General features: G+C 43.3%; 1 protein-coding gene across 1 annotated transcript in view; it reads left to right on the forward strand.

The window, feature by feature from the left end:
• The window catches only part of ERGIC1 (endoplasmic reticulum-golgi intermediate compartment 1), a 49,677-nt gene that overhangs the window by 14,281 nt on the left and 9,309 nt on the right, over nt 1–26,087 (forward strand). Inside the window, exons 2-8 of the mRNA XM_015876083.1 lie at nt 3,549–3,610; nt 8,533–8,605; nt 17,057–17,151; nt 17,760–17,884; nt 20,432–20,536; nt 24,465–24,525; nt 25,213–25,313. Of these exons, the coding sequence (XP_015731569.1) occupies nt 3,549–3,610; nt 8,533–8,605; nt 17,057–17,151; nt 17,760–17,884; nt 20,432–20,536; nt 24,465–24,525; nt 25,213–25,313 (622 nt within the window). The remainder of the gene's footprint in view (nt 1–3,548; nt 3,611–8,532; nt 8,606–17,056; nt 17,152–17,759; nt 17,885–20,431; nt 20,537–24,464; nt 24,526–25,212; nt 25,314–26,087) is intronic.

A 26,087-nucleotide genomic window follows, 5' to 3' on the forward strand; every position in this document is an offset into this window, starting at 1 on the left:
AGGATTTTTCTGTTCGTGGTGGTGGTAATCTTCAGCAGAATGATGTGTTTATTACCTAATTTCCTGATGTATTTCAGCTCCAGACTTGAAGCTGTTGAGGTGCGTGTGAAGCATGCCATGCAGGATGCCCTTCCTGGAGCAGCTCATCCCTGCTCTCAGGGCAGGGATTTGAAGTATCCACACTTAAAATCATAGAATCACCAAGGCTGGAAAAGACCTAGAAGATCATCTCATCCAGTCCAGCCATTCACCTATTACCAATAGCTCCCACTAAACCATGTCCCTCAACACAACGTCCAGTCGTTCCTTGAACACCCCCAGTGTTGGTGATTCTGTTTGAGCCTCTCAGTGGGAAGCTGCACAAGGATCGTGCTCACAGGTGCCATTGGACCTGTTCATTGACGCTCCTGTCAGGGAGATGAGAAAGTTTCTTGCTATGTCCTCAGCATTGGATAGGAAAAAACTGTAGCGTTCGCTGGCACTAGTCATGAACATTGGTTCCATGGAACTCTGACATTACCAAACAGCATCTTTTTTTGTTGACATCCATGCTGCCATTGAAACAAAAGACAATAGGTACACTGGATGTGTCAGGAAATTCCTTTGTAACACTGATGACAGCCCAGTGCTATCTTTAGCTTTGTGCTCTGGTACTGCAGGGTCCAGCCCTCCCTTTGTGAGGATCTGCGTGACCTGGAGGAAGAGCTTTCATAGTAAAAACTCTAGTTGTTTCCATACTTACGGCTATGTCAGCTGATGGACTCAAAGGTGTTCCTTTACCTTACAAGTCTTGCCTTTCTGAGTAAAGGAATAAAGTTGCCAAAAGCCTGGTCTATAATAACCTGCTGGCCAGCCTGTGGAGACTGTGCCTGCGTGCTTTGTAAGTGCAAGGTCATATCTGCCTTTGTGAAAGTGGCGTTAACTGCTCCAGCTGAGTTCACTTCACAGTTACTTGAGGTGATGAATGTGCTGGAAATCTACGCCCTGATTGTTAAGGATAGAAGTACAAGCACATTGAGGGGGATATTCACTGCATGGTACAGCGTGTCTTGCTGCTCTATGGGCTGGTACACTTCTGAACGTCCAGTCTCCCTCCAGTATTAGTAATACCTTCCATTGTGTCGAGTGTGCTGGTATCAGGCAGCTTTTGCAATAGAGAGGGCACAAGGTTCCTCTCTGTTCCCAGCAAGTAAATACTCTTCCAAGTGACCAATGCTTCAGGAACCTTAAGGCTTGCTGGAATTTTTCCTGCAAGTGCTTACAGGAACATCTGACCTGAGGGCAAGTAAAACCTGTTCACTTTTCCATGCATGTAATTCCGCATCCTATAGGCAAATCAGATCCAGAGACTTGCTTAAATCTCTTAGCTGTGTGTCATAGTCAAGGAGGGAGATAGATAGAGTATAATGTAGTTGAAGAGGCGGGAAGCAGAACAGCACATTGAGAGGGTGAACTGCCTTTTAAGCACTTGAAGCCAGCTGATGAGCTTGGCTGGGAACCATCGATCATCAGCTTTCTGTAGTGCCTTTGCCTGTTCCTGGCTTACTTGCACCAACTTAATTTGTTGGTTTTGGGTGTTATTTACATGGTTAAAATAGCAGGCAGAGAAGAGAGAAGCACGCTGTGACATCAGCTTTCCACTGAGTTAAAAGATGGGATTATTTCGTTAATCCTGTGATGGATCATCTTTTTAAAACCAGTAAATATTTCTGACCGTAAGAAAAAATTTCCTTTTATAGTATCCCCAGACTGCTGTTTTTCCTGATTCCAGTGTGGAGGTATTTCCCATCTCTAATTGTTCACTCATACTGAAAAGCTCTTACATTTTCGTGTGCTTTCTCTCAGTTCTTTTAGCTGCGTTGATGTATTATTGTGACCATAGCAAGATGCTGCCAGCTTTCAGCATTTTATGGGCTGTGAGCAGGAAAGATCAGCTACTTCCTCTGCCCGTGAGACCATGATGTCACCAGCTGCTCTCGGCTGCTTTATCATCTGCTGCTGCTGTTGCTTTGGTGTATGTGGAAAGAATGTAAACAGCACTTTCCAGATGTTCTCAGGGCAGCTGGAAAACCATAAAAGGACTCTTTGCTTCAGGAATATTACTGATCTGTTTAGGCAATGGTAGGGAATAGAGTCATGAGAACATATAGCTTTGTGTGCATCCAGTGCAGCGTGCTGTGTCAATTATATCACATGAGCAAGAGCTGTGTGCAGTTAGCAAACGCCGCTCTGTCTGCTGCTGTGGCCCTGTTAGCTGTCTTTGGAAATGCTACACGTGCTGAGTTCATCCTCACGAGACCCTGAACAGATGGACTCTCCGTACTTCATAGGTGAAGCAGTGGTTCATCAGGACAGTTAAGTGATTGCATAGCGAGTTCAGGATGTGAACTGCGTAGGTGATGTTCGTGATACCATCCTTCCTTCTCTCGTCCTTTCTTCCTCCAGTTTCACATCCTAAATAAAACAGCAATAGCATCCTAACCTAATGTGTGGCAAATGCTCACAGTGTGCGTCCAGATTGTACTGCTGATTTATATAGGTACGGAATAAAGGAAAGAATGCCGATGTAGTTTTTGAGCTCTCTGTGTAACATTTGGTGTAGTAGGAAGCACTGAATCAATGCAGAGCTGTTTCCTCTTGGTGCCATAGAGGGGAGGAATTTGGAAGTCGGCGTCTCTCATGCCTGTCCAGGACTGGAAAAAGCATCAAGTCTCACTAGTGCTATATCCAAAGAAAGTCTATTCAGGGGGAGAACCAGTCACTTCCTTCTTTAGGGTGTGTGTGTGTTTTTAATGCATTAATTAATTTTTATTGAGTGGTGGAAAAACTGATGTCAAGAGCTGCATTGCGGCTGGACATGCAGCAACACAGCGTGGTAGGAAATAATACAGCAACATCATGAGGGCAGTGAAAGTTTAACCATGAGTAGTTTAAAATAGCAAAGCTGAGCCATATGGATATTAAAAGATATGACTGAATCAAAACAACTGTCTAATATTAAAATGGATTTTGCAAACTTCTCGGGTTAATTTTTCCTGTGTATCCAATGTCCAAGGGTCAGTTTCTTGCCTTAACATCATGATTTCTGGCTCTGGCTTTGGTGAGCCTTGGCTGCCATGGAATACAGAACACAAGTTGAAATGTTGGTTGTGTCTCACTGGTGTTTTTTTTTTGCCAGGCCTTTATATTCAGGAGTCTGTAGAGTATCCTTTTCCTTTTACGGTGGTCTGGAAGCTTGTCCAGCATGACTTCTTCCCTGGCACCTGTAGCAGCTCAAATTGCAAAGATCCATGGCAGCAAAGCCAAGGGAGGCGGAGGGAATTGCTTTGGAAACTGGAGCCCGAAAGCAGAGCAGTTACATAACTGTACAAAAGAAAAAGGACTTTTTGTTTTGTTTTGCTTTTCCTTCTCATATCCTTCTGCAAACTCAAAAAAAATGTTGTTGGAAAGCTGGATGGAAAAAACTTCAGCATCGTTCATCCCTGTGGGGACGTGAAATGTATTGAAACATTCCACCTGGTTTATGGCTGTTACTTTTCCTCTTTCAGGTTTGACATCTACAGGAAGGTGCCAAAAGACCTTACACAGCCAACCTACACAGGGGCTATTAGTAAGTAGCACTTCTTTTTGCTGTCCTTGCATTCCCCTGAGCTAAAATTAAAGATCTTTTGGCTTATGTGTCTTAAAGGATATTTTAAAAGGGATATAAAAGACTAGAAAAGATGTCCTTTGTTGCTAAGACAGCTCTTCTTACTAAGGTTTCAATAAATGATGGAGGAATTTACATGGATTTGGACTCTGGGCATCTAAAAGTAGCAAAGGGATCTTCTTGTGAAAGGGAGCTCCTAAGAGCTAAAGCTGGAATACCCACTCTGTTAGATACTCAAGTAGCTGTAGAGTTTTTGCTGGAGTCTTCCCTGGAATAGAAGCTGTGAGTCTGCTCCAAACACTGGGAGAGTGAATGAGTTTTTTGGCCTGTCTCTGATGGGCATCTCTTCATTGTGATGAACGGCTCATAGCTGTTGTGTTCACAGTTACGTTTCTTATTTACTGGAGAGATCTGAGGAACCAAAGTGCTATAAATAAGGAATCCAGGTTTTGGATTCTGGTTGCATGAAGACCTGAGTGGATGGCAACGTGCCGTGGCCATCAGAGAGGTTGGTTTGGGAAACACGTATTTCTGTCACAGTGTACTTAGGGGATCCATCTGATATTGTAGATGAGCAAAGATCTTATTTTATTGTCATTCGTCATGCTTTTAAAGGAGAATAATTAGTTTGTCAGAAACCACTGATAGCAATCCACTCTCACTGCTGTGTATCAGCGCATAGGCTTCAGCTGATACAAATCTCTTGCCTCAAGCCTCTTTTCCTTCCTTCCTCCTCCTGAGGTAGGTTGTGGGCTGAGTAATGCAATTTCACACAATTATATCCAGTGAGCGCACTGTGCAGAGTGGTAAACATTGATCAGGTTGGTCCTGCCAAGTCTGTAATTAGGCACCTATTGCAGCTTTCCTGTTCCATTGAACAGTGACTTCCTTTGATCATATAGTTGTGCTCTATTCATCCGTTTTTGTAGATGGGTCAGTAGCCTTGTATGTCATTGCTGACGTGAGTGATGTCATATCCCTTGGTGACAACAGGCACCAAATAGAACTGAGTCAATAGCAGTGAATCAATGGGACACAAAGCAAAGCCTTTTTGTGAGCTAAAGGAACTCCTTGCTTCTTACTGTGAGGGTGGTGGAGCCTAGTGATGCAGAGTCTCCAACCTTGGGATATTCAAAACAAGTAGACCTGACCCTGAGCAACATGCTTCATCTGACCCTTTTTTTTTCAGGGGCATTGGGTGGGTTGATCTCCAGAGGTCCCTGCCAGCCTCAACTATTCGGTGTTTCTTTAAAGATAGCTTGTTATTGTAAATATTTACTTTCAGAGAGTCCTTGCTCCCTCTGTTATCCTGACCACTGAATTCCCTCGATTCACTCTTTGCTTTGCTAAGACAGTGAACAAAGAGCTTGAGTAAAACAGTTCAGTAATTTAGAGGTATATGAGATTGAGCGTTTTGAAAGAACACTTTGAACTTGTTTGGTTGATCCTACCTTCTCTTATGTTTTGGAAACTAAGAGTTCCCACACTATAACTGAGCTGCCTTTGAGAATTTGTCTTGTTATGAATCACCTGCAAAAGAGAATGTTTTAGAAACAAAAAAACCCATCAAAGGCCATCCAACAGTATTAGGCTTTCAGATCTGCAGTAAACAGCTTAAGTGATAAGTGTGTTGTGGGAAGGCTTGGAGGCTGTGACTCTTACTTAAAATTATTAGCTGACTTATTTCTCTCTATTGTTACTTGCAGCTTCTCAGGCTTTGATTTTCTTCTCTAACTGGTTCTCCTTCTTTTTGTCAGTGTTTGCAGAGAGGCTGATAGAAGCTTTTGAACCACACAGACAGCCAACAACCTGTGGTAGCTTTGCATGTGAGGATCCTGGATGCAGCTTTCCTAATGGGTTTTCTGTCTGACCAAGTCTGTGACTTATAATTTGAAAGCCAGTAATCTGGAGCGTTGTAGGAGTCCATGAAGGAGACAAGCCCATTGCCATGGCAGTTTCGAGCCTGGGAAGGTCTCATGAGTTTGAGATAAGTGCTTCAGGGAATTCAGACGTTAACCATAATAGAGGCTTGGAGGTAGGGGAAGGTGCTACTCTTCTTTACAGGGTTGATACAAAACAGCCTGTAGTATCTGGCTATTGTAGTCTGTCCTGTGTGATTTCAGCTGAGACTTCAGAATCATTTCTGGTGCTTTCTGGAATAGGAGCAGATTAAAGCAGGATTCTTCCAATTGTGTTTGTATTGGGGGGGAGGAGGAAAAGCCTTTTGTTTACTTGGTTGGGGGTTTGTTTGTTTTTTGTTTTGTTTTAGAATCTTGAGGTTTATTAGAGAGGAAGGAATAGATCAAATTACAAAAGAAAAAAGATGTAAGTACCAGCACTGCTTCCAACCAACAGGGGTGAAGGGGCCAACTGCGAGGAAAGAGGCAGCTCCAAATAAGTATGGAGGTATTTTGATGGAGAAGAGCAGGCAGTCTGGAATGCAGGCAGATTCAGTCGCCAACTGGAGGTTTCTGTTCTGTAGGCTTTATAATTTCGAAAACACACTGCATATATGATACTTCAGATCTGTGCAGCAACCCTTCTGTCTACTGAAAACTAGTAGGAACAAAGGAACCCCATAGTTTAGTGTGGTGGGGTTTGCACAGAACAGTACACACACAGACTACTCAGAAAGGCAGGCAGTAGTTAGACATCCCTTGTTCTTAGTAAAAATCTCTTCTTTCAGACAATGTTCCAGTTCATGTGCCGCTAAGACAGTCATGCTGTTGTTAACCCTCTTCCACCAGGTGCTGTCCCAGTCCTCACAAGCCTTCTGACCCTGGTGCAGTGTGTCTGTGATGCCAACACACGGCTGTTTTAACAGACCTGATTAACATGGTGACGAATTGGCCATGTTTGGCTATGTAGGCAGCAGTGGCACATGCCCTGGCTGTCTGACAGCTGGCATCTGGACAGCAGCAGTCTGACTTCTTGAGAGAGAGGCCTGCACCTCGAACAGCTGCTGTAGCAATCCTCCTGCTTAACAGTCAGTGCGGGTGCATAGTTTGCATGCATGTCTTGTATGCACACATGGTAACGCTATCCAGAAATACTCTGTGCTGTTTGGAGGCTGGAGTTTTAAATACACATCAGGAAATATCAAAGTTATGATTCACATGTCATTTGTAACAAGACCCAATCCTTGCATTTCATAGCAGTTTGCTTCATTGTACAATAAATACTATTAATTTTATGCCTTAATATAGACAAAGATTCACTCCTTCGGTCTGTATGCTGTTAAACAGTTTGCATTTCTTTCATTTATCGAAGTGTGGGGAGGAAAAGTCAGGAATGTGCCTAGATGGCGGTGTGTATCAGAAGGGATATGTACATAAGGGTGAGGATGTAGAAGCCAACGTTGATAAAAATGCTTGGTAGAATTTCTCTTCTCCATGCCCATGACGCTCTGTGCTTGTGGCTCAGCTGGGTTACAGCAGTGTGGTGGTCTGTGTCTTCACAGCCAGGACCTGGGGATGACTATCTGACCTTCTGAGGTTTCTCTTTTCTGCTGAATATCCCCATTGGCTTTCCATTTTCCTACTGGTCTTTGGCTTTATTTTCCCCCTTTTATTCATCCTTCTTAATGGCTTTTTGGCATCTCTTTTAATCCCTCACACTTCCGAGAGGGTCAGTGAATGAATCCACCCTTGAAATGACTCTGATGAAGAAGGGGAAGCTGTGTATTTCTCTTTCCTCAGAACTGCAGGCTGACTAATCTGAAGAATGAGGCGCAGGGCTTTAGGTCACTCAAGGGTCTATCTCAGTATTTGCCTTAAGTACCTCCACTTTCCTTCCCATGCTCTGTACCAAGGACTGTGGACAGGCACAATAGTTTGATTAAAATTGCTCCCCAGCCAGTTGTTGCTTGAGCCTCTGGAGGAAAAGATATTCAGGCTGTGTAGGTGATGTGGAGTAAAGCTGAGGAACAGGGCTTTTCTTACGCGTTTCTCAATCTTAATTAATGACTGTGGTAAAATGGTCATTTCCAAGGAGTACTTGGTCACTGTTACTCTGCTGGGACTGAGGGGTGAACCAGACTGTGTCTGCTGTCATGCCGTTTCCCGGTTTACTGTTTTGTGTAATGATTCATGATGAACTTGGATATTTTACTTAATACAACCCCGTCTCCTTGAGTTGGCACATCCGTGTCTAATCACCCCTACTCAGTGAGATTCACAGCCATTCTTTCCTTCCTTCAAGTCCCTCCAGTATAGGAAACTGACTTACTGCTGCATGAGCATCACTGTACAATGTTTTGAAGTTTTCTGATGAAGAGGAACAAAGGACACACCAGAAACTTTTGGCTCCCTTCTTTTAACTATAGGTTGGCTTTCTTAGAACTGGCATAGAACTTGCCCAGGTTCTTAGCAATGGCTTTGCTATAGATTTTTCTTGTCTGAAGAGTCAGTGTGTTGCCAAATGGAGAAATAAGAGGAGAATGAGGCGCTGCTTAGACTAGTCCATTATCACAGCAGCCTCTGCAGTACCAGTTCTGTCTCACATGTTGTGCAGGTTTTAGTGTAATAAACTTTAACATGGAGCAAGGGCTCCAAAAGAAGTACTGCTGAGAAGCGCTTCTGTCAAAGGGGAGGGAGAGCTGGTTGACCAGCATAGTGTGTTGAAGGTGAGGAACACAGGAGCCGTGGCAAGATGGAAAACATAGTGGAAAAGGTACGCTGAGAGTTAAGATAGCCAGCAGGATGCTGGCAAGCCATTGAGGTCACTGCTTGGATGGCCTGGTGTGAATCATTGTCTCTACAGAAAAGTTGCTAGATGCGTCTGGGTGGTATGTTTGCAGGAGGAATAATTTGCCTGCGTGAAAACAGTTTGTGTCTTTGTTAGAGATATAAACTAACCTTTTCCTCAACTTTCCTCTCTTCCAGTCTCTGTCTGCTGCTGTCTCTTCATACTGTTTCTCTTCCTGTCTGAGCTCACCGGATTCATAGCCACTGAAATGTAAGTAAAACCATGTTTTCCTTTGTTTGAATGTATGTTTATATATGTTTTTTTGCAGATATCCTCCATTATCTTGGAAAAACGTGCCGGTAATTTCACTAGCCAATTAGTTCTCTCATGGTTGAGGATTCCTTTTGGTTGAGTTGAAATTCTCAGTCATTCATTCAGCTTTTTATTTTACTGAGAATGAATATTTTCATCGATCAATTCGTTGGTTTTTTTTCTGTTCTTACGCTCCCGCTGCCTTGAAGTTAACTTTTCTTGGTAACTATTAATCTAAGTACCTTTGTTTGGGGTTCTAGGAAAACTTGTCCATACTCCTACTGACGTGGCAGTGAGCTCACCCGGCTGTGATGCAGTTTTCCTGGAGAGTTAGGAAGGGCGGAACTTCAGTCAGATTGGCACGATGGTCCACAGAGCCACAGATGTCACTGCCGAGCACAAAAGCACTGAAGTGTACAATACTTCTATGCTGTATTTTGACCAACTGCGCTTTGCGTTGGTTCTGATCACCCTGTACCTTTTCATTGTTTTTGTGCATCTCTGACTTGGATCAAGAATTTAACTTAAAGAATTATTTTAACCCGGAGTAATGTTTAACCTTAAGACAATAGTGCAATCTGGCTTTAGCTGATTTTTATGCCTATTGATTGCACTTTTCTTTCAGAGATGATATCTCACGTTTCTTACTCCCTTACTGTTTCTTTGAATTCAATTCCATGCTTTTTTTTTTATGTAAAATACTGGGCTCACCTTATCAACCTACTTCTCTCAGGAGCTTTGTGATTCTCTGTGGCGTCTTTGTGCTTGTTTCATATTGTGACTTTCTGAACAAGATGATGCATGAAGACACTTAGAGGTGCTCTGAGTTGTGAGTACTGAGGATTCTTGATGAAACCTCAGAGAGTTGGTAAGCTGTCTTTCCCAGAAGGGGCTGCTTTAGGAGGAGATGTTTACCAGCACTAAAGCAGTAACATTTTAGGGAGGATGTCATGGAAGTATCAGAGGTGAATGCAGGAAACTGCTGTGTCACGGACTGTCCAACACAATAGCTCGCTGAACATGATAACCTCCTTTTGATGAGTTGTGGGTCATCAATTCTCTCTTGCTGGGAACAGTTCGCCCACTGTGTTTGTGAATAGGCTTGCTCCGTTACAGCGGAAATACTTCAGAATGACACATAGCAGGTTCTTCCCAGTTCAGTGACTTCTGAAGTAGAAGTACATTCTTCTCTTTCCATTTCTTACTCATTGTTTTCTCTTCTTGGAAGCCCGTAGCACTTTAGAGGTGGTCAGAGATGCTGCTGACCTCTTCTGATTCCTTTTAAAATGTGCTACTGACACCACATTGTGAGGCAGCATAGTCTCATGGTTCGGCACATGGGTGCAGATGTGTGGAGCTGTATGTGGTCTGAAACAGTGTGGGAACTTTGTACACCATCATTAGAAACCAGGTGATGGCAGGTAACAATGGAGATACTAACTCAGAAAAATGTTTTGAGCCTTGTTTGCCAAGAACCAAACTCTTCTCAAGATGCAGAAGATTCCTTTTGCGCAAAGGGTTTTATTTTATCACCTTTTATTGCAAGCTTCAACTGTATCAAGTTTCTTTTATACCTTTTGTATCTCTTGCACAAGATACTCTCCCAGCTTGAAATTTCCTAGTCACAGCCAGAATTTGAATGATTGACTAGAGTGTGCTCTTGTACAGAGTGAGTTTTCCTGCTTGGCCACTGCCAACTGAATTATAAGACTGCATCAGTTTTTGTGTAATGTTTCCCCTAAAGCAATCATGCACTTTTTACAAAGCCAGATTGCGTGGGGGTAGCTGCACATTTTTGATGGTGAGTTGAAATCAAGAGCACCTGGTCTGGTTCCTTACATCAGAGACAAGTCAGGTTCACTGATGTTAATTCGTGCTTACCTCATAGCCCTGTTACGCCCAATAATAGTGTGTGGTGTGTGTGCACCGACATGCAGCTTCAGGGCAAGGAAGGAGCAACCTCAACAGCAGTGGTACCCACAGGATCAGCTGTCTGGCTTACCAATGGGTTTCTTTGGTATCTAGATTTGAAGAGAGTGATTGATATGATTTGCTGAACTCAAGTGTTGTAACAAGAAAATAAGATCTGCTCTGCACTACATTAGCTCCTAATACTAGCTGGCTTCTCCCCACTGTTGGACTTCCTTCTGCATTCATATGACTGTAGCAATTTAAACTCCTGTTATTACTAGAAATCTGTGTGGTCACTCTTGCCCAACTTCAAATCTCTTTTTTCCTTGACCGACCCGTTGTCTTAGTGCTTGCAGTCTCAGCTTGTCTAGGTGGCAGAAGGCCAAGAAATTACACCTTCATCTTGAGGATAGCAGTCAGCACACTAAATCCAAACAGATTATCGATGTGGGGAAGACTGTGCATAACAGCTATGTCATAACTCAGTGTGTGGGTATGTCTCATGAACACCCAGATCACGTCTGTGGCAGGGAAGCTTGCTTCAGCTAGGAAGTTGGATTAAGATACTGTACACATTACAGTGGACATGCAGGAAATTAATGTGGCATTGGTAACACACTATAAGTGCACATCCTATTTTGTTGCTTACTAGCTTCCTGTATAGATGAGTCCAGAAACAAGCTAGAAAACTTCTGATTTCACATGTTAAAGATCCATTGGAGGACCCTAGCAGGCAGTGCTGTGAGCAGCTGTGAAAGAAGCTGGAGCTTGGTTCTTAGATGGGACTGCATCCTTTCCAGGAAAAGCACTGTGAGGGAAGAGCTTTTTCTTCCTCAGCTCAACCACAACCTATCATTGCAGTTAAGAGAAGGGTGAACTCTGGAAATCAAGGATGTTTATGATTGGTATTTTCTATCCAAACTGAGAGTGACTGAAGACTTCTGGACAGACAAAGCAAGATCTTGGATTTAACTCCCCATTTCTGTAAAAGACAGATAAAGCAAAGGATGTCCACACTCCACATTGGAACATCTGCAAAAATGACGGTATCAAACACACTTGTCCCACTGAGCAAATGACTCAAATGGCTGAAGACGTGAAGCTCAGGTGTTAAATGTGTCAGGTATTTCCTGAACAGGACGGGCAGTAGGTTGAGGTTGAGGGCTAGGACTTGCTTGGCCTACCTTTAACAGCCTTCCTCATTCATCCCGCTGTTATGTTGCAAATCAGGAATGTAGAGATCACCTATCTCATTTCTAATTAACCCAGATCAGTTCCAGAAGTTAATAGCTGGCAAGATGATAATTCTGCAGTTTTATGGCTGTAATTAGGTCATGAATTATATTCTGTATGATCAATAAGAGTTTTCCAAGTATCTCCATTAGGAGGAGAGATGTAATTAAGTAATCTAGTCTGCATTGCATTAGCAGTTAGGGGAAGGGGTAGGAGGGTATGAGTGTGCTATTTGTGGTATGAATGTGTCTGCTAACCAACAATTTATCTGGCACAACATACTATATAGAAAGCAGCAGACTGTTTCTGCTGGCGTTGTTGTTCACTGTTGTTTTTTGCTTGTTTTTGTTTGTTTTAAATGAAGTTGCTGGCACTGAACCGGCTCAGGTGACAAGTTTGCTGCTTGGATGTCTGTGTCCTCCTGCAAGGCATCTTGCAGTTAGTTATGCAAGCACAATATCTACAGTAAAAAGCTCTCAATATAGCCATAACTTACCAGCAATGTCAAAATCGACTGTTCATTTAAGGTGACCAAATCATTCACTGAGGACATCGCCTTGTTTTAATCTTCTTGAAAATATCTTTGCTGATCTGTGAACGTCACACAGTCCAGCTCTGGTGCCAGAGCTGCGCTACACACAGCACAGCTTGTCTGTGCAGGCTATCAAAAATGGGAGGAAGCAAAGCTAGCTGCTTCTCAGACTAATATTGCTTGATTACACAGGGTTTGTTTGCATGCCCTAGACTGATCCTGCAGTAAAGCAGAATTGTTATCATACCTTGTCATCTTTTCTGTCCCTTAGGCTCTCCAGGGTATTTGTAATGTGTCTTGTGGCTTCGTCTCATAGTGATTTCTCATAATGACTTGTAGGGTCAGACTGTAGCTGTTGTGAGCAGCACAGGGTGATCCTGGTGCAATAAACATTCCTCCTGCAAGAAATGGTAGCCTCGGAGCATGAGCTGTCTGCAGCGGGAGCACGGTGCTACAACTTGTATGTTCTGATCTGGATTCCAGACACTAAGCTGGAGGTGCGGGTTCAGTTCCACTGACTCATCCGGTTGAAGCAGATGAAATGGTAGAGCAAACTCAAACAGCAGGTAGAGGATGGCCTGGTAGTCGGTGGGGAATGGGAGCTGTAATCCTGCTCTTGCCATGGACTGACCTTGAGACAGACACTTTTCTGTAGGATATAATGCTTAGCTGACTACCTCAGAGGTGTTAAGAAGCTTAATTAATGTTTGCGTAGTAACTTGGAGATTACCTAATAAAAGGTGTTATATATTTGTGTTGTTATGCCATTTGTCCTAACGTCTATGTATAGGTTAGCAGGAAGCGGAAGGTGGTGTCATGATGTCATTTGCAATTTCTGATTCAAATCTACGTTGATGTCTTTGGAAGCCTTCTTCATGCCTCCTGGAGAGCTGTAATTCCTTCCGTTGTAGGACATTGTGTTTTCTGTGCGTCACATCTAAGCCAAGGACATAAAGTGGGACAGAGACCTTCAAATGGTGAACTGATGAGACGCAGGGCAGAGAAGAAGCTTGAAGGCAGCAGAGCAATAGATATGCACAATTTGTTACACAGCAGAGAATTTGCTTCTTGTTTCTTTGCACAAGTTGTGAAAATGACGTTACAGTGGGTTTTTTCTCCTATATTATGCCTTCTCTTGTTTGGCACAAATGAGGAGGAGGTGGTACAGGCTGTTTAGTTTAGGATGGTTGTGTCTGTGGAAGGTGAATGATGAGAGCTGGAATGGCAAGCAGAGCCAAGAGGACCTGGAGGATTTGCTTGAGAAAGTCCCTTGAGAGAATCTTTGGACTCCCTCAAGAAGAAGTAATTATTTTTCCCCTCAGGCTTAGGGGCCTGGAGAGGGCAGAATTCCTCCTGGCATTCAGAGGATAAGGTAAAAGGCAGCTTGTGGAGTAAGTGGCTGTATTTTCTATCTTTATGGCTGATGGCTGGGAGGAGTGAGCCTGGCTGTTTGCTGTGAAAGAGGGAGGAAAAACTTTGCAATTTGAAGCAAAGGCAAGGCCATGGAATACAGAGAATGAGGATGATGTGCTTAGAGAGCACCCAGGCAGAGCATGAAGCACTGAACAGCCTGATGCCTCGTAGCCCCTCTTGTACTCACAGGACCATGGGCTGTTAGCCATGGAAGTGCAAAGCATCTATTAGTGGCCAGGGTTGCTAGGTTGGAATAAGTTATATGAGAAGTTTTGTTTCTGGGGAAACAAAGCTGTTGTGTCATAGAGACACATGGAGTGTGTCTAAGCATGGAGAATGGCTCTGTCTGTCTTTGGATAAAATCTTAAAGAAACACTAAGCCCTCGTGCTGCTCTCATTCTGTCTTGCATACCATTGCGAGATCTGCAATCTTAGCCAACTCTTTCTGTGTAATGCTATGAGTTTGTAAGCAAGTGGGATGAGCATCTATCTCCCAGCAGCAGGACTCAGGAATGGGAAGTATTTCAAAGTGGCTCTTTCTAGAAGTGAAGCAGATTCTTTCTGTGTGGATCACCGCTCCTGCTGCGTAGGGGTTCCTTGTTTCCTTGAAGCAGCGATGGGAGGCCCTGCTCAGGGTAAGGTGCACTTTTAAGTGTCCTGTTGCCCTATTACACATTCATAGCTCTGCACTTCACCTCTGCTTTATTGTACCCCTTTTGTTCAAATGGACTTTTAACAACAACCAGTAAAATACCAATTCCTACTTCCTTGGGGTCTTTGAAGGAGTTGTGTACCATCTCTAGTTTTACAGTATGACCCTACATGCTGCCTCTCTAAAGAGCTATAGAAGCAGCTGTGTTTAGTGTCCTTCTGCCTGACCTCATTTTTTATTTCCCTCATGACCATCTCATATTCACTGTTAGGTACCGTTGCTCTAATCATGGGATACTTTGCATTCCAGAACGAACAGCAGTAAGTTAGAGCCAGCTTCTTTTTTCTGCTGGAGACGTTATCCTCGCAGGGGGAGTTGCTGGAGGTGCCAAATGCTGCTTTCCTCGACATCCCAGGATTGTCTGGTGAAATTATAGGAAGGCTGTGTGCAGTTTGTTTTCCTAGCCCTGGGTAGAAGGCCAGTAACTGAGACGAGAGCACCAGACCTGACTTAAACAGCAATGGTTCAGGCAGAGGTCTGTGAAGTAGCAGCCTTGACCCTGGGTGTCTCCTTCACATGTGAGATTTCCAGAAAGCATTTTGGGAGTAAAATTTCCAGTTTGTTGAAAGAGGATGAATCTTCTTTTGAAGTTTGCTTTGGCAAGTTTACCCCGTGGTATGTTCCCACTGTGCCCCAGGGTCCCCTTCATGAGATGTACCTCAGTAGCAGAGCAGGCCAGTGCAGAACGTGGTTTTGAGCCCCTGCTAAAAAACCTTCTGGGAACATAGTTAAGGAGAAGAGCAGGGTGAAGAGGAGGAGGAAATGTCCGTGAGCCTTGACCAGGAGACAGGCTGGAAACAAGTGGTTTCATGACTGGAGCTCCAAATGGGAAGCCAGTGTCCCTTATCTCTGCAACTAATGGGCCACATGACGTGGGCACAGTGGCCTACTTCTCTTAGCCTCAGTGATCCAGTCTGTGATTGAGTGACCTCACTGCATTGCCTTCCTATGTAAAAGCTTCGAGAGGCTCCGTGTGCGCAGTTTATCCTTTGACTTCTACCAGCAGCCACTTCTTGCTCACTTATTGCCAAAAGGCCTATAGGCATTTGCTCACGCACCACACCTGGGGGCCCATTCTCTGACTTGTTCAGAACATGAAATTTGCAAATACAACCTTCTTAGTGTTTTACTCCAAAGAACTGGGCAGCATCAGCTGAGGTGCCAAACCTGATGTCCTCCTGTGCTGGCTCTGACACAGATGCTCCCTTTCATCAGGAGCATGGAGAGAGATGTGCTTTGGAGGAGCAACACCTCTGCTGCATGGAGTACTCCTTACCACTGTGTTTGGACATATGACTTAATCCCAATCACTACCTAGTCTGCCAGTGATGAATACATAGTTAGATTTAACACATTCCACCTGGAAGGAGAGGGCTCAGCCAAGAAGCTTCTAAGTAGGTCACTGATGAGCAATCTCGCCTCTCCCTCTGTGTCATTTTTGTTAATCACTTGAAAAATACGTTGAGTAATGATTGCAAGCAACTTGTCAAGCCAATTAAAAACAGAGAAAGGTAGGGCTGTGAAGCTGAAGACAAATGCTGTGCTGGTTTTAAATGAGTGTCTGCAAACCTCACTGACCTGTGAGTAATTACCTCAGAAAGAAATAGGCAGTTGTGTGTTTCTCAGTCTGAAGACTTGTTTCTTCTGAATCCATGGGGCAGGCAGTTCACCGTGGTCCAGAGATGTATCACCAGGACAGAATCGCTTTGATTCTGTCTTGTTACTGCCCTTGATCTGGTCTGTCTATTAGCATATATACTCTTTGGCAAGGGCTTGTCAAAGGATTTCACACACTTTGAGCATTAAACAAAAATAACACAGAGCACTTAGTAGCAAAGATGATTTCTTTTATGCAGCTTGCTTGAACATAAGTTCCCATACCTGTATTATTTATCATGCTGAAATTCTCAAATCTTTCTTGAGACTGAACAGTGTCAGACTTCAATAGAGATGGAGCTTCTGGGTACCCTCCGCATCTTTTTTCTGGAGCGTGTTCTCTAGGACATGTGGCTGTGCTCGTGTTGGTTCATTTGGTTTATGTTTTAGCTGTCAGATGGATTGTTTGTGCCAACAATAAATATTTATACTTCTATATCCCTTTTGCTCTATATCTCTATTTTGTCTTCTGTGAAATCTGTTTCATAGCACCCACAGTGCTGGCACATCACTGCTCTTTGGGAGGCTATTGCGTAGTGTTAGATCCTGCTGTCCAGGATGTTTCATCCCATCTGTTTCCTGACTTGAATCCTCTTCTCAGTTTTAGTTGTTGCTTTTGATTAGAGTTCATGGATTGAAATGAAATACTAAGGGAGAAAGTTGCAAGCAAGAGAGAAGTGAAAGAGGAGACGCTGGCACCCAACAACAGAGCACCGATGATGGGAAGTGAAGAAAAAGCTTTTGTACCTGACATGGTCAATCATATGTGAGGGCTCTTATGCCCTGTGGCATGCTGTGCTATCTGCTCTGTGCTTCACAATCTCTTCTTTTTCTTTCTTTTTTTACTTCACATGCGAGGCTGGTTATTTGGAGTTTGTTTTTTTTTGACCCTTCACATTGAAATATATATATAGATATATGCATGGACCCACTTGTGTCTTCTTTCCTCTAGAGTTAATGAGCTGTATGTGGATGACCCAGACAAAGACAGTGGAGGTAAAATAGAAGTGAGTCTGAACATCAGTTTACCAAATCTGCATTGTGAATGTGAGTACCTTCTTTCTCTTACCTGTTTTAATTCATATTTGAATAGGCCAGAATTTGTGCAGTGGCCCTTCTGTACCAGGATGTCACATCACTGCAGCCTTTGCCAGTATCCCGTTACTTGGTATTCCAGGTGAGGCCAGGCCACCAGTTTTCCTGGACCCTGTGCTCTCACTGCAGCCCGTGTTAGCAGCTGACACCCCTTGCAACCTTCTTCAAAGTCCTTTCCCTTTTTGCAGTGACCTCTTATTGTCTGGGAGCCAGAAACCTCACAAGTTTTGTTTGTAACTGAGTACACCAGACAGTTGTTGGCTTTTCACAGATCACCTGCCTTGTCTACCTGAACTTTTACTGTTTATGCAGTTCAAATTGAAGTTAACTGGCAGGGCATAAGACACATGTTTCTGTTAGTCTGCAAAGTTTGGTTACAAAGTTCATTCTGGTATAAAGGTATTTGACATATGATGTTATTTTATTAGCACACTTTACTAAGGTGTCAGGGAAAATGATGTGGACTTTTTTCCAGTAAAACTGTGCAAACTTTTCCTATTCAGTCTTTTGTTCTTCTCTCTTGACTTTTTTTGTTGTCTCCTCTCATCCCTCCCATGCAGTAGTTGGACTAGACATCCAGGATGAAATGGGAAGGCATGAAGTGGGTCACATAGACAACTCGATGAAGATACCTCTCAATAATGGGGATGGCTGTAGATTTGAGGGACATTTCAGCATCAACAAGGTGAGTAGGAATGACAGTGAGTTTGGCCTGGCTCAGGAAATGCTTGTAAGATCTACTTGTAAAACACCATGAAAATCTGTGTCTCTCACCTTCAGGGAGTACATTTAGGGAGTCCCTAATCAGCAGGTGAAGTTGATTCTCTTGGTGCTGCAGAACAATATGGGGAGAGGAGGCTGTGTAGTTAGAGCCATACAGGACATGTTAGATCAGGCTTAGTCTTACCATTCTCCAAAGCAGGTAACCTGGATAGCATTCCTTAGTAGTAGAGTGGCTCTGTGTTGTGGCCGGTGATGTCTCTTCGAGTGCAGCATCCTAACTTATAGGGGATGTATAAACACCTGTTGAATGCTGAATGGCTTCTGTGCTCACTTGTCACAACTTTTGCACCTCCAAAATGTGACTCACTATGCAGAGGTCTTTGGCAGTGTCTCTATCCAAGTGCTGTTTAGTTCCAAGAGCTGCAGAATGACAGGAATGTTCCCTACTAGAGGGTGCCAGCATAACAGGAACGGCTCCATGCTGAGGTGTTTGGAGTACACGCACAAGGCTTGTGCGCATGCTTTGTAGGGATGCTTTGCCTCTGCCTCAAAGAATGGAAATCCAGGCCTGGAGGAGGCTCCTCTCTGGGATGGGTGTGTTCACGATTGAATAATCTTGCTATGTAATGCTGGAGATGACTAGGTGGGGTGGGGGAGGCAGTGGTGGGGCCCACCGATGTCCTAAGAAGGGCGCACCCTTTATACACGCCTCCTCATGTACCACAGGCTACAAAATCCTACTTCCTTCTTCCCCGCCCAGGTCATGTTAAATCTCATCTAAAAATAACAGGCAGAACCTCTTACTGATTCTGTGACATGGAAGGGATTAGGGATTAAAAAGATGATGTTTCTTTCCTCACCTCTAAGTCACCAAAACTACTGGCAGCTGGTAGCCCACAAAACTGGGAAAGGGCTTCTACGAAGGTAGGTAGTTCTCGTTCTGCTAATCCCAAAAGCACAGTGCTAAAACAGTTGGGGCTTTTTCTGGTGTACGTGGTCTGTTCTGCTCCAAAAAACTCTTAGCAGGATGCTGCTGTATGTGAGCATGAGAAACTCCCTTTTCTGCTTCATTTGTGCAAAACCACTAATTGTGTGGTCTCATATAGTGGCTGGGAATAGAAGGAGGGAACTTACACCAGGACTTCTGGCCTCTCTGAGTCCCTCACATCTGAGGGGAAAGAAAATCTTCAGTCCCTTGGCAGGTATTTTACATGCTTCTATATGAGCCAGCATCTAGAGTGGGACATGGCCCTGCTTTGAAACATGACTGTGCGTTGCTGTTGGACACTGTTCTGTGGGACTCTTAGCTTACATAAAAAAGACACACCCCTTTTTCAAGAGCTTATGTGAAGTTATAGGAGTAACTCTTGGTTTGATTAGAGCCTAGGCATATGGTAGTACATGGCAGGGCATCAAACCTGGAGTGGGAGAACAAGGTAGCATTGTGTACTTACTGCGGACTGCCACCCTGTTTACTGAGCTTGTGGATGACACAGCTCATGTCCACACCTGAAAGTGTTCCCAGAGTACAGTGCTGCACATCAAGTCATTTAATTTTGCTTTCCTGAAAGCACATGTAATCAGCATGTGGCCTCCCTTGGCACTGACACCACAGTCTCTACAGCAAGAACAATGGGCACCTGATGTGCAGTTGTTTTCCTGCTGTTGTCTGAGACTGATTCTTAGTGCCCTTAAAAGCTTTGCAAGTCAAGACCATTTAATTTCCAGCCCTTTTCTCCCTAGGGAAAAAGTCTTGCACCCTCTTCAACAGTGATTGAGTTGGATTTGTTGAAAGACTTCCCAGTGTAGGGGTAGTGACCTGAAAACTGGGTTCATGCTGGAGTGATTCAGTTAGAATGACACCAGTGCTCATTTTCTGCCTTGGAACTGAGTCCTTAGGTGAAATCTGTATTTTTTCAAAGCTTTGTATTTCCCTGAATTACAAACAAAAACCAAAAGCAAATAGAAAATCTCATATTGAGAACTTTGTGGGTAAGAATGGGTTTTATATATGAAGAAAACCACTGATCTTCTGCAATGTGAGGTATATTATGATTGGTACTACTGTAAAAATGCACAGCTTTCTTAGGATGTTCTGCAGCAGTGGTCCCATTTACAAATGTGAGATGCGGGAGTAAAATGTTAAGCAATTGTTGATTGAGAGACTTGGATCGTATTTTAATGGGAAAGAAAGACATAGCCTGAAGTGTTAGGAATCCTAGAGCTGGGAGAGATCCACTCATCACTTCCTAGTCAGCAGCTGTAGCAATGAGAGCCTGACTCCTGGGATGTAACAGATCTTTGCTCTGTGCGCAGTCTGGTGGCATTGGTCAAGTGCAGGAAGAAATTTCAGAGCATCTCTGCAACATACCAGGAGTTGTCCACTGTTAAGTGATACCTCTTGCCAGGCTGGATGGATCTAGGCATTTCAATTTCATATCACAAAGCATAGAGATGCCTTGAGGGATAAAATGAGAAATCCTGTCTTCCTTGTCTTGACTAATTTTAGGTCCCTGGTAACTTTCATGTGTCAACGCACAGTGCCACTGCGCAGCCTCAGAATCCTGACATGACTCACGTCATTCACAAGCTCTCATTTGGGGACAAGTTACAGGTGAGTTTGCTTCCCTGAAAAATCCCTGTCTCTAGGGGACTGAATGCAACCACAATAACTTTGATACTGGATTGTTTGGTTTTATGGAAGGGCCACGTACAGTGTGAGGAGGACAAGAACAAGCTGCCTGGATAGGCAAGCCGATCCCTTGAATTCATGCAGTATACATTCAGTCCAGAAGAGTCTGCAAACTTTACATGCCATTACTCCAGGGAAGAGCAGCGTTCATCATAGAGTAACTTTGCTTTCTCCATCTGAAACTGAAAGTGCCTTTGGAAAACTGTAGTTGTGTTCCTGCTAGGAGTGGCTCTTTGAAATACCATGCAGTACTGTTTGGAGTATTAACTTAGCAAATGTACCTTGACCTTCTTTACATAGAGTATACTGAGGGAAGACGTATGCATTCTACTGTCTAACCATAGCACCAGTCAAGTTCTTTTTAATGTACGTCACCGTACTTCTATAGCAGACACCTATTAGCCAAATTTATTCTATGAAACACAAGTCTAGCTTGTGTTTCACCAGTTCCCTGCTGGGAAGAAGCTGAACGCGTGCACTTGCCCTGTGGATAGAGTTTCACCAGGTGTTGCAAGTTATGTAATGATTCTTGATTTCTCAATGAGGACAGATTACAGCATTTCTCTAGCCTACTTCCAAGGAGGTAGCATCACAGGTGGGAGTTGTATATGTGCACACCCAGTTTGCGACTCACCCAAAACATTGCTTACCCATAGTCTCTCTGTAATCTTCTTTCCTCAGCACAGACGTCTCATTAGTCTGCTTCTTGTACACCCACTTCCAAAACCCTTTTTCATGCTAACAAGTCGAAGCGTTGCTTTGTAGTCTTCTGACTCTGCTCCCGGCTTCTTTTAGGAAATATCTTGTGTGGGAACGCTGAAATATTAGCATATAAATAAGCTTGGCTTAATGTCTGTAAAGCACACTGAGATTATGAGAAATATTAGGTAAGTGCTAATAGGGAGTTCTGCAGTTTGTGTGGGAAATCAACGCTGTAAGGCACTGTTCCCATTGTTTTATCATGAAGTCCTTGAGCTGCATAGCCCAATTCATGGTATAGCTTCAATTCACAGTGCTGAAAATAAGTATCACTGGGATGAGAAACTTAAACAGTTGGGGGCGAAGAAGCAAATGTCTTCCATGTTGGTAGTGAGAAACCTGTTCAGCAGACGTGTAGTTGACTCATGATTTGGACAAGTTTTTTCAAAGCCCAGAATAACTACTCATTGTCTGGCATGTAAGTGCTGCTGATCCTGTAGGCAAACATAAGTTTAACAGTACAAATTAAAGAAGGCTGTGTTCACTAAACAGGTGCTATCAAGACTCAGCAAGCAGCGTAGACAGCCAGCAAGTACTGAGAGCTCTAAGGCTATTTAGATACATCTTTAAATATTTAGCTGTGTCTCCACCTGCTTTGATGTAATACGTGCTTGTATTTCTTAAAGGGAGTGAGGAGCTTGTCTCATTCGCTTGTGTCAAATGCTGAGACCTAGTTCTTTGTAGGATGTTGCTTGCTCTGCCAGAATTATCCACTAAGGTACATAAGGAACAGCCTGTTTGAAATAAAGATTCAAATCCTGTCTGGCATTGAATGATAACAGCTAATGTATAATAGTGGCAGGCTTTGTGTTGATTTTTTTTTCCTAATGTAAACAACACCAGAAGGTTATTGCATGACAGGTAACCAGGTGAAAAGCTGGAGGTCCCTTCCAACCCCTGCAATGCTGTGGAACTGTAAAATTCTCTTGAGTGCCAGATTTCCCTGTTGAAAAATAGTAGTTTTTAACCTTTGCAAGAGGGCTTCCCTTTTTACTTGTATAGCTGCAAGTTATTGTAGATAGATGTTAGGCTCTGTCTGATTAGTCAAGTTGTATATCTTTGAATACCTTCGTAGAAGCTAAAGCCGAGGATGCTGAAGGGCCTGGCAAGGATCTTGTGGAGGTCTGTATTGCGGGAGGACCAAGAGTTGGCTCTAATGAACAACTGATTCGTGTTTTTTTGCTTCCAATACCTCTGCTCAAAGCCCTGGATTTGGCCTCAGTACTGCAGTGCAGTCCTGAGAACGCCTGGCTATACACCCTTGATTGTTTTCTCCTGCAAAGCAATTTTGTTACTGTGGCCAAAGTTTTATTGCTTCTTGAAGTCCCTCCAGGTACTTAACGAGGTACAAACAAGTTAATGTTCCCCCAAGGAACACACCTGTGCGCTTTGTAGCACAGTGATTAATTAGCAGGCTACGGCAGCAAGTACTGTAATGGGAATCCAGAATATTCCACAAGGAGAATCATGGTAAAACGTCAGGCTGGGAATTACATGTGCTATCTGTGCTGCAAGGGCTGGAGAGGCAGGTGCAGCAAAGGACCTGATGACACAGAAGCAGGCAGCTGTGGAGATGTCTGTGTGGAAGCCCTGTAACTTGCAGCTATACAAACTTGTTCAGTAAGACAACAGAGCAAACAACTCTTGTGTATAAACAGAAGTATGGATGCTGGGGAGCCAGGGACTAAAACATGCAGATACCTCACAGGACAGACACTGTTGTTTACTGAGCAGCAACTCAAATATTTATTGTTTGAGTGTTTTAAGGGAACTTCACCATCTCTGGCTCAGACATGCAGTAAGCTACTTAATTCTCAGCAGCACTGAGAGTGGAACTTGATGCTGTAGCCCAACCTGGTGGCTTCTCTTTCTTTGTAAGCTTTTTATACTGACACTGCCTGTGTATATACAGTAACCAAGTAAAGAACATATGGACTGCAGGTATAGTTTGGAGATGGTTACTGTTGTGCAAAGTGTTTGAAATCCCTGCAGAGTGGCAGATGCTATAGAAGGTTCTGTTGATGCTTTTTCTCAGTGCCAGCACCTTGCAAGTTGAACTTGCTGTTAGTTTTGTGTCTTTAGTTTTCTCTCTAGGAAACTAGGTCAGTTGCTTCTTCCTCCAGACCATCACCTACTCCATTGCATTCAGAACAGAAAAATAGCCATGAGGATCAGAGAAATATATTCTCATGCTGTTAGTAGTTAAGAGAACCTGGGAAGAAAATACTTGTGCATTTTCCTGTTAATGAGTTCTACGGCATGGCAGCTCGCACATTCGTGACCAAGTACTTCTTCTGAATGTTTCTTCACTATTTTCTGGTTTAAGGACATGAATCTCTAGATTGAGGTATTTGTTGTTTCTCTGTAGCTTACTCTATGTTTTGTGAGAGATGCAACATCTCATCTACAGCTCTTGCTGTGGGGTTTTTGTTGTCTATAGAGTTCACAAATTGATTATTCTGTTGGTTGACATTAGATTCCAGATGATCAGAGTATGTGGAAGGTATGGAGTGGAAATCCTGTTATTCTGGGCAAACAGATATTTGCATGCCTGGGACCAGCTGCAGGAAATGCTGAATGGATGGCAGTGTTGGCGTGTGACCTTCTCATCTCCAAGGGCATATTGTGCGCGGTGTGAGAGCAGGGCTGATGTGTAAAGCTGTACAAGCCAAACTGCTCTGACATGAGTTGCCTTTGCATGAAGACTCTGTAGAGTTTATCCTGAATCTGATTCCCATTTATTTCTATTTAGCCTGATAGGTAAATTTCAACGTTAGCTATGCAAAGCTCTTAAGTAATATTTCTCAGTGAAGTTTCATAACTGGCCTTTTCCAGCTGCAATTCCTTTAGCTTTGCAGTGGCTTTGAGGAGTTTCATCTTTTAAGACATTGTGAAATCAACTTTTTTCCCCTGGAACCAACCCTTGCTTGACGGACACTGAGAAATATTTCGAGTCATCTTGTACTGCATTGAGGCTTTGTTTTTGGAAAGGCTGAATCAGGCCAGTATCCTTGTAACAGGATACGATAGGGAAGCAAAGGTCAAGATTGCCAAGTTGGAAGACTTCTTCACATGTCTTTCTTCTTTCCAGGTCCAGAATGTTCATGGAGCATTCAACGCATTGGAGGGAGCGGACAAACTCAGCTCAAATCGTACGTATTCTTGGTGATTACAGATCTTAGCTGCTCTCTTCAGGAGGGATAACAAAGCTGATCATGCAACACTGATGTATCCAGAAGTCCTTAATTTGCCTCTGTAGCCAAACCCAGAAAACGGGAGGATAGTTTGTTTTTATTTTATTGACCTTCTTCATGACCAGCAACAACAAAAAAGGAATTTTTCTCTTATATGTCTTTGTGTTACACTTAATCAAAGGATTCTGCAGAAAAGTAATTTAAATTCTGTTTTAAAACTGTTTCAGCAGATAGAAAATAGAGAATGGCCCTAACCATTTAAGTAATGAAAAAGGATTGAGTAGTTGTTAAGCAGCTGTGAGGGAAGGAGGAGAGAGAAAGAGGTAGAGTTGGGTACTCAGAAGAAATGGGACCACACAGGTCTTGGTGCCTCAGCGTTTTCTGTCAGAAGCAGCTGAGTGAAGCTGCAGTTCTAACCTGAGCCTCGTGCTTGATCTCACCAGCACAGCTTTTTGTGGTGCCAGTCATTTATAGTTGCAAACAGGAGTTTTCAAGTGACCCAAGTGTACAAGATAATGAGGAAGGAGATACTTTTTCTGTCAGTTGACACGTTTTAGTTGATTTCCCGTGTTTGCTTTGGAATGTTATGGAGGCTGTGATTCCTTTCTCTGAGTGCTAATGTATATTTTCCTTTTCTGACCACAGCTCTAGCCTCTCATGACTACATACTGAAGATAGTCCCAACAGTTTACGAAGACATGAGCGGCAAGCAGCGATACTCCTACCAATATACGGTTGCTAATAAGGTAAAGAAGCAGTTAGTTCTTGGAAAAGCTTCTCATTGCAGCCCAGTGGATGCATGGGGGATCGTCATTCATCCTTCTTCCTCCCTCTTACACATCTGCTCTACAGCCATGTACATTTGTTTGTAGGTGAGCAGTAGCCTCTGCTGGGAGAAGGAGGAACTGAAGCTCTTGAGAGCAGGGCTTGCTGTTGCTGCTGCTGCTTACTAGGACTGGGATTGTGAGGGCAAGTCAGAGCAGATATTGATCTTCTTTTAGAGCACAGTATTGTTACTCCCAACTATGTCATGTCAAGTTAGCTAATGTAGATTTCTGTAAGATATGTGGATGATTTGTATGTGCTGATTGTGATTCGATTCAAGAGGGATTTGAATGGAAATTGGAATCCAGCTGAACATGCTTCCACATAGTTTTATTAAGCAAACAGTCTCAGTTGTGATGGATGTGTCAAACAAATAAATTGTCAGAGCAACACTGGAGCTGGCTTACAGAACTGTCAGTCAGTTTAGCTGACCAAGGGGGCAACTTCCTTAAAGATTTTATAACTGTGGTATCCACAGCATCGAAGTATGTAACACTTGACTAGTTGGCATCATCCACTTTATTATAGTGGATAATTACAGTTGTTGTAACTTTATAATTCTTGAATAAATTTACAGCAAATAGATATAAGTAGATGTCATAATAAAGTGTGTTGGGAGGCTGGAGGACAAAGACCCTATTTAATTATTAAGAAAAAATTTCTCATTCAATTAAAAACAATTTGCCACTCAGGTG

Source organism: Coturnix japonica, chromosome 13, assembly GCF_001577835.2.
Source record: "Coturnix japonica isolate 7356 chromosome 13, Coturnix japonica 2.1, whole genome shotgun sequence".
Taxonomy (NCBI): domain Eukaryota; kingdom Metazoa; phylum Chordata; class Aves; order Galliformes; family Phasianidae; genus Coturnix; species Coturnix japonica.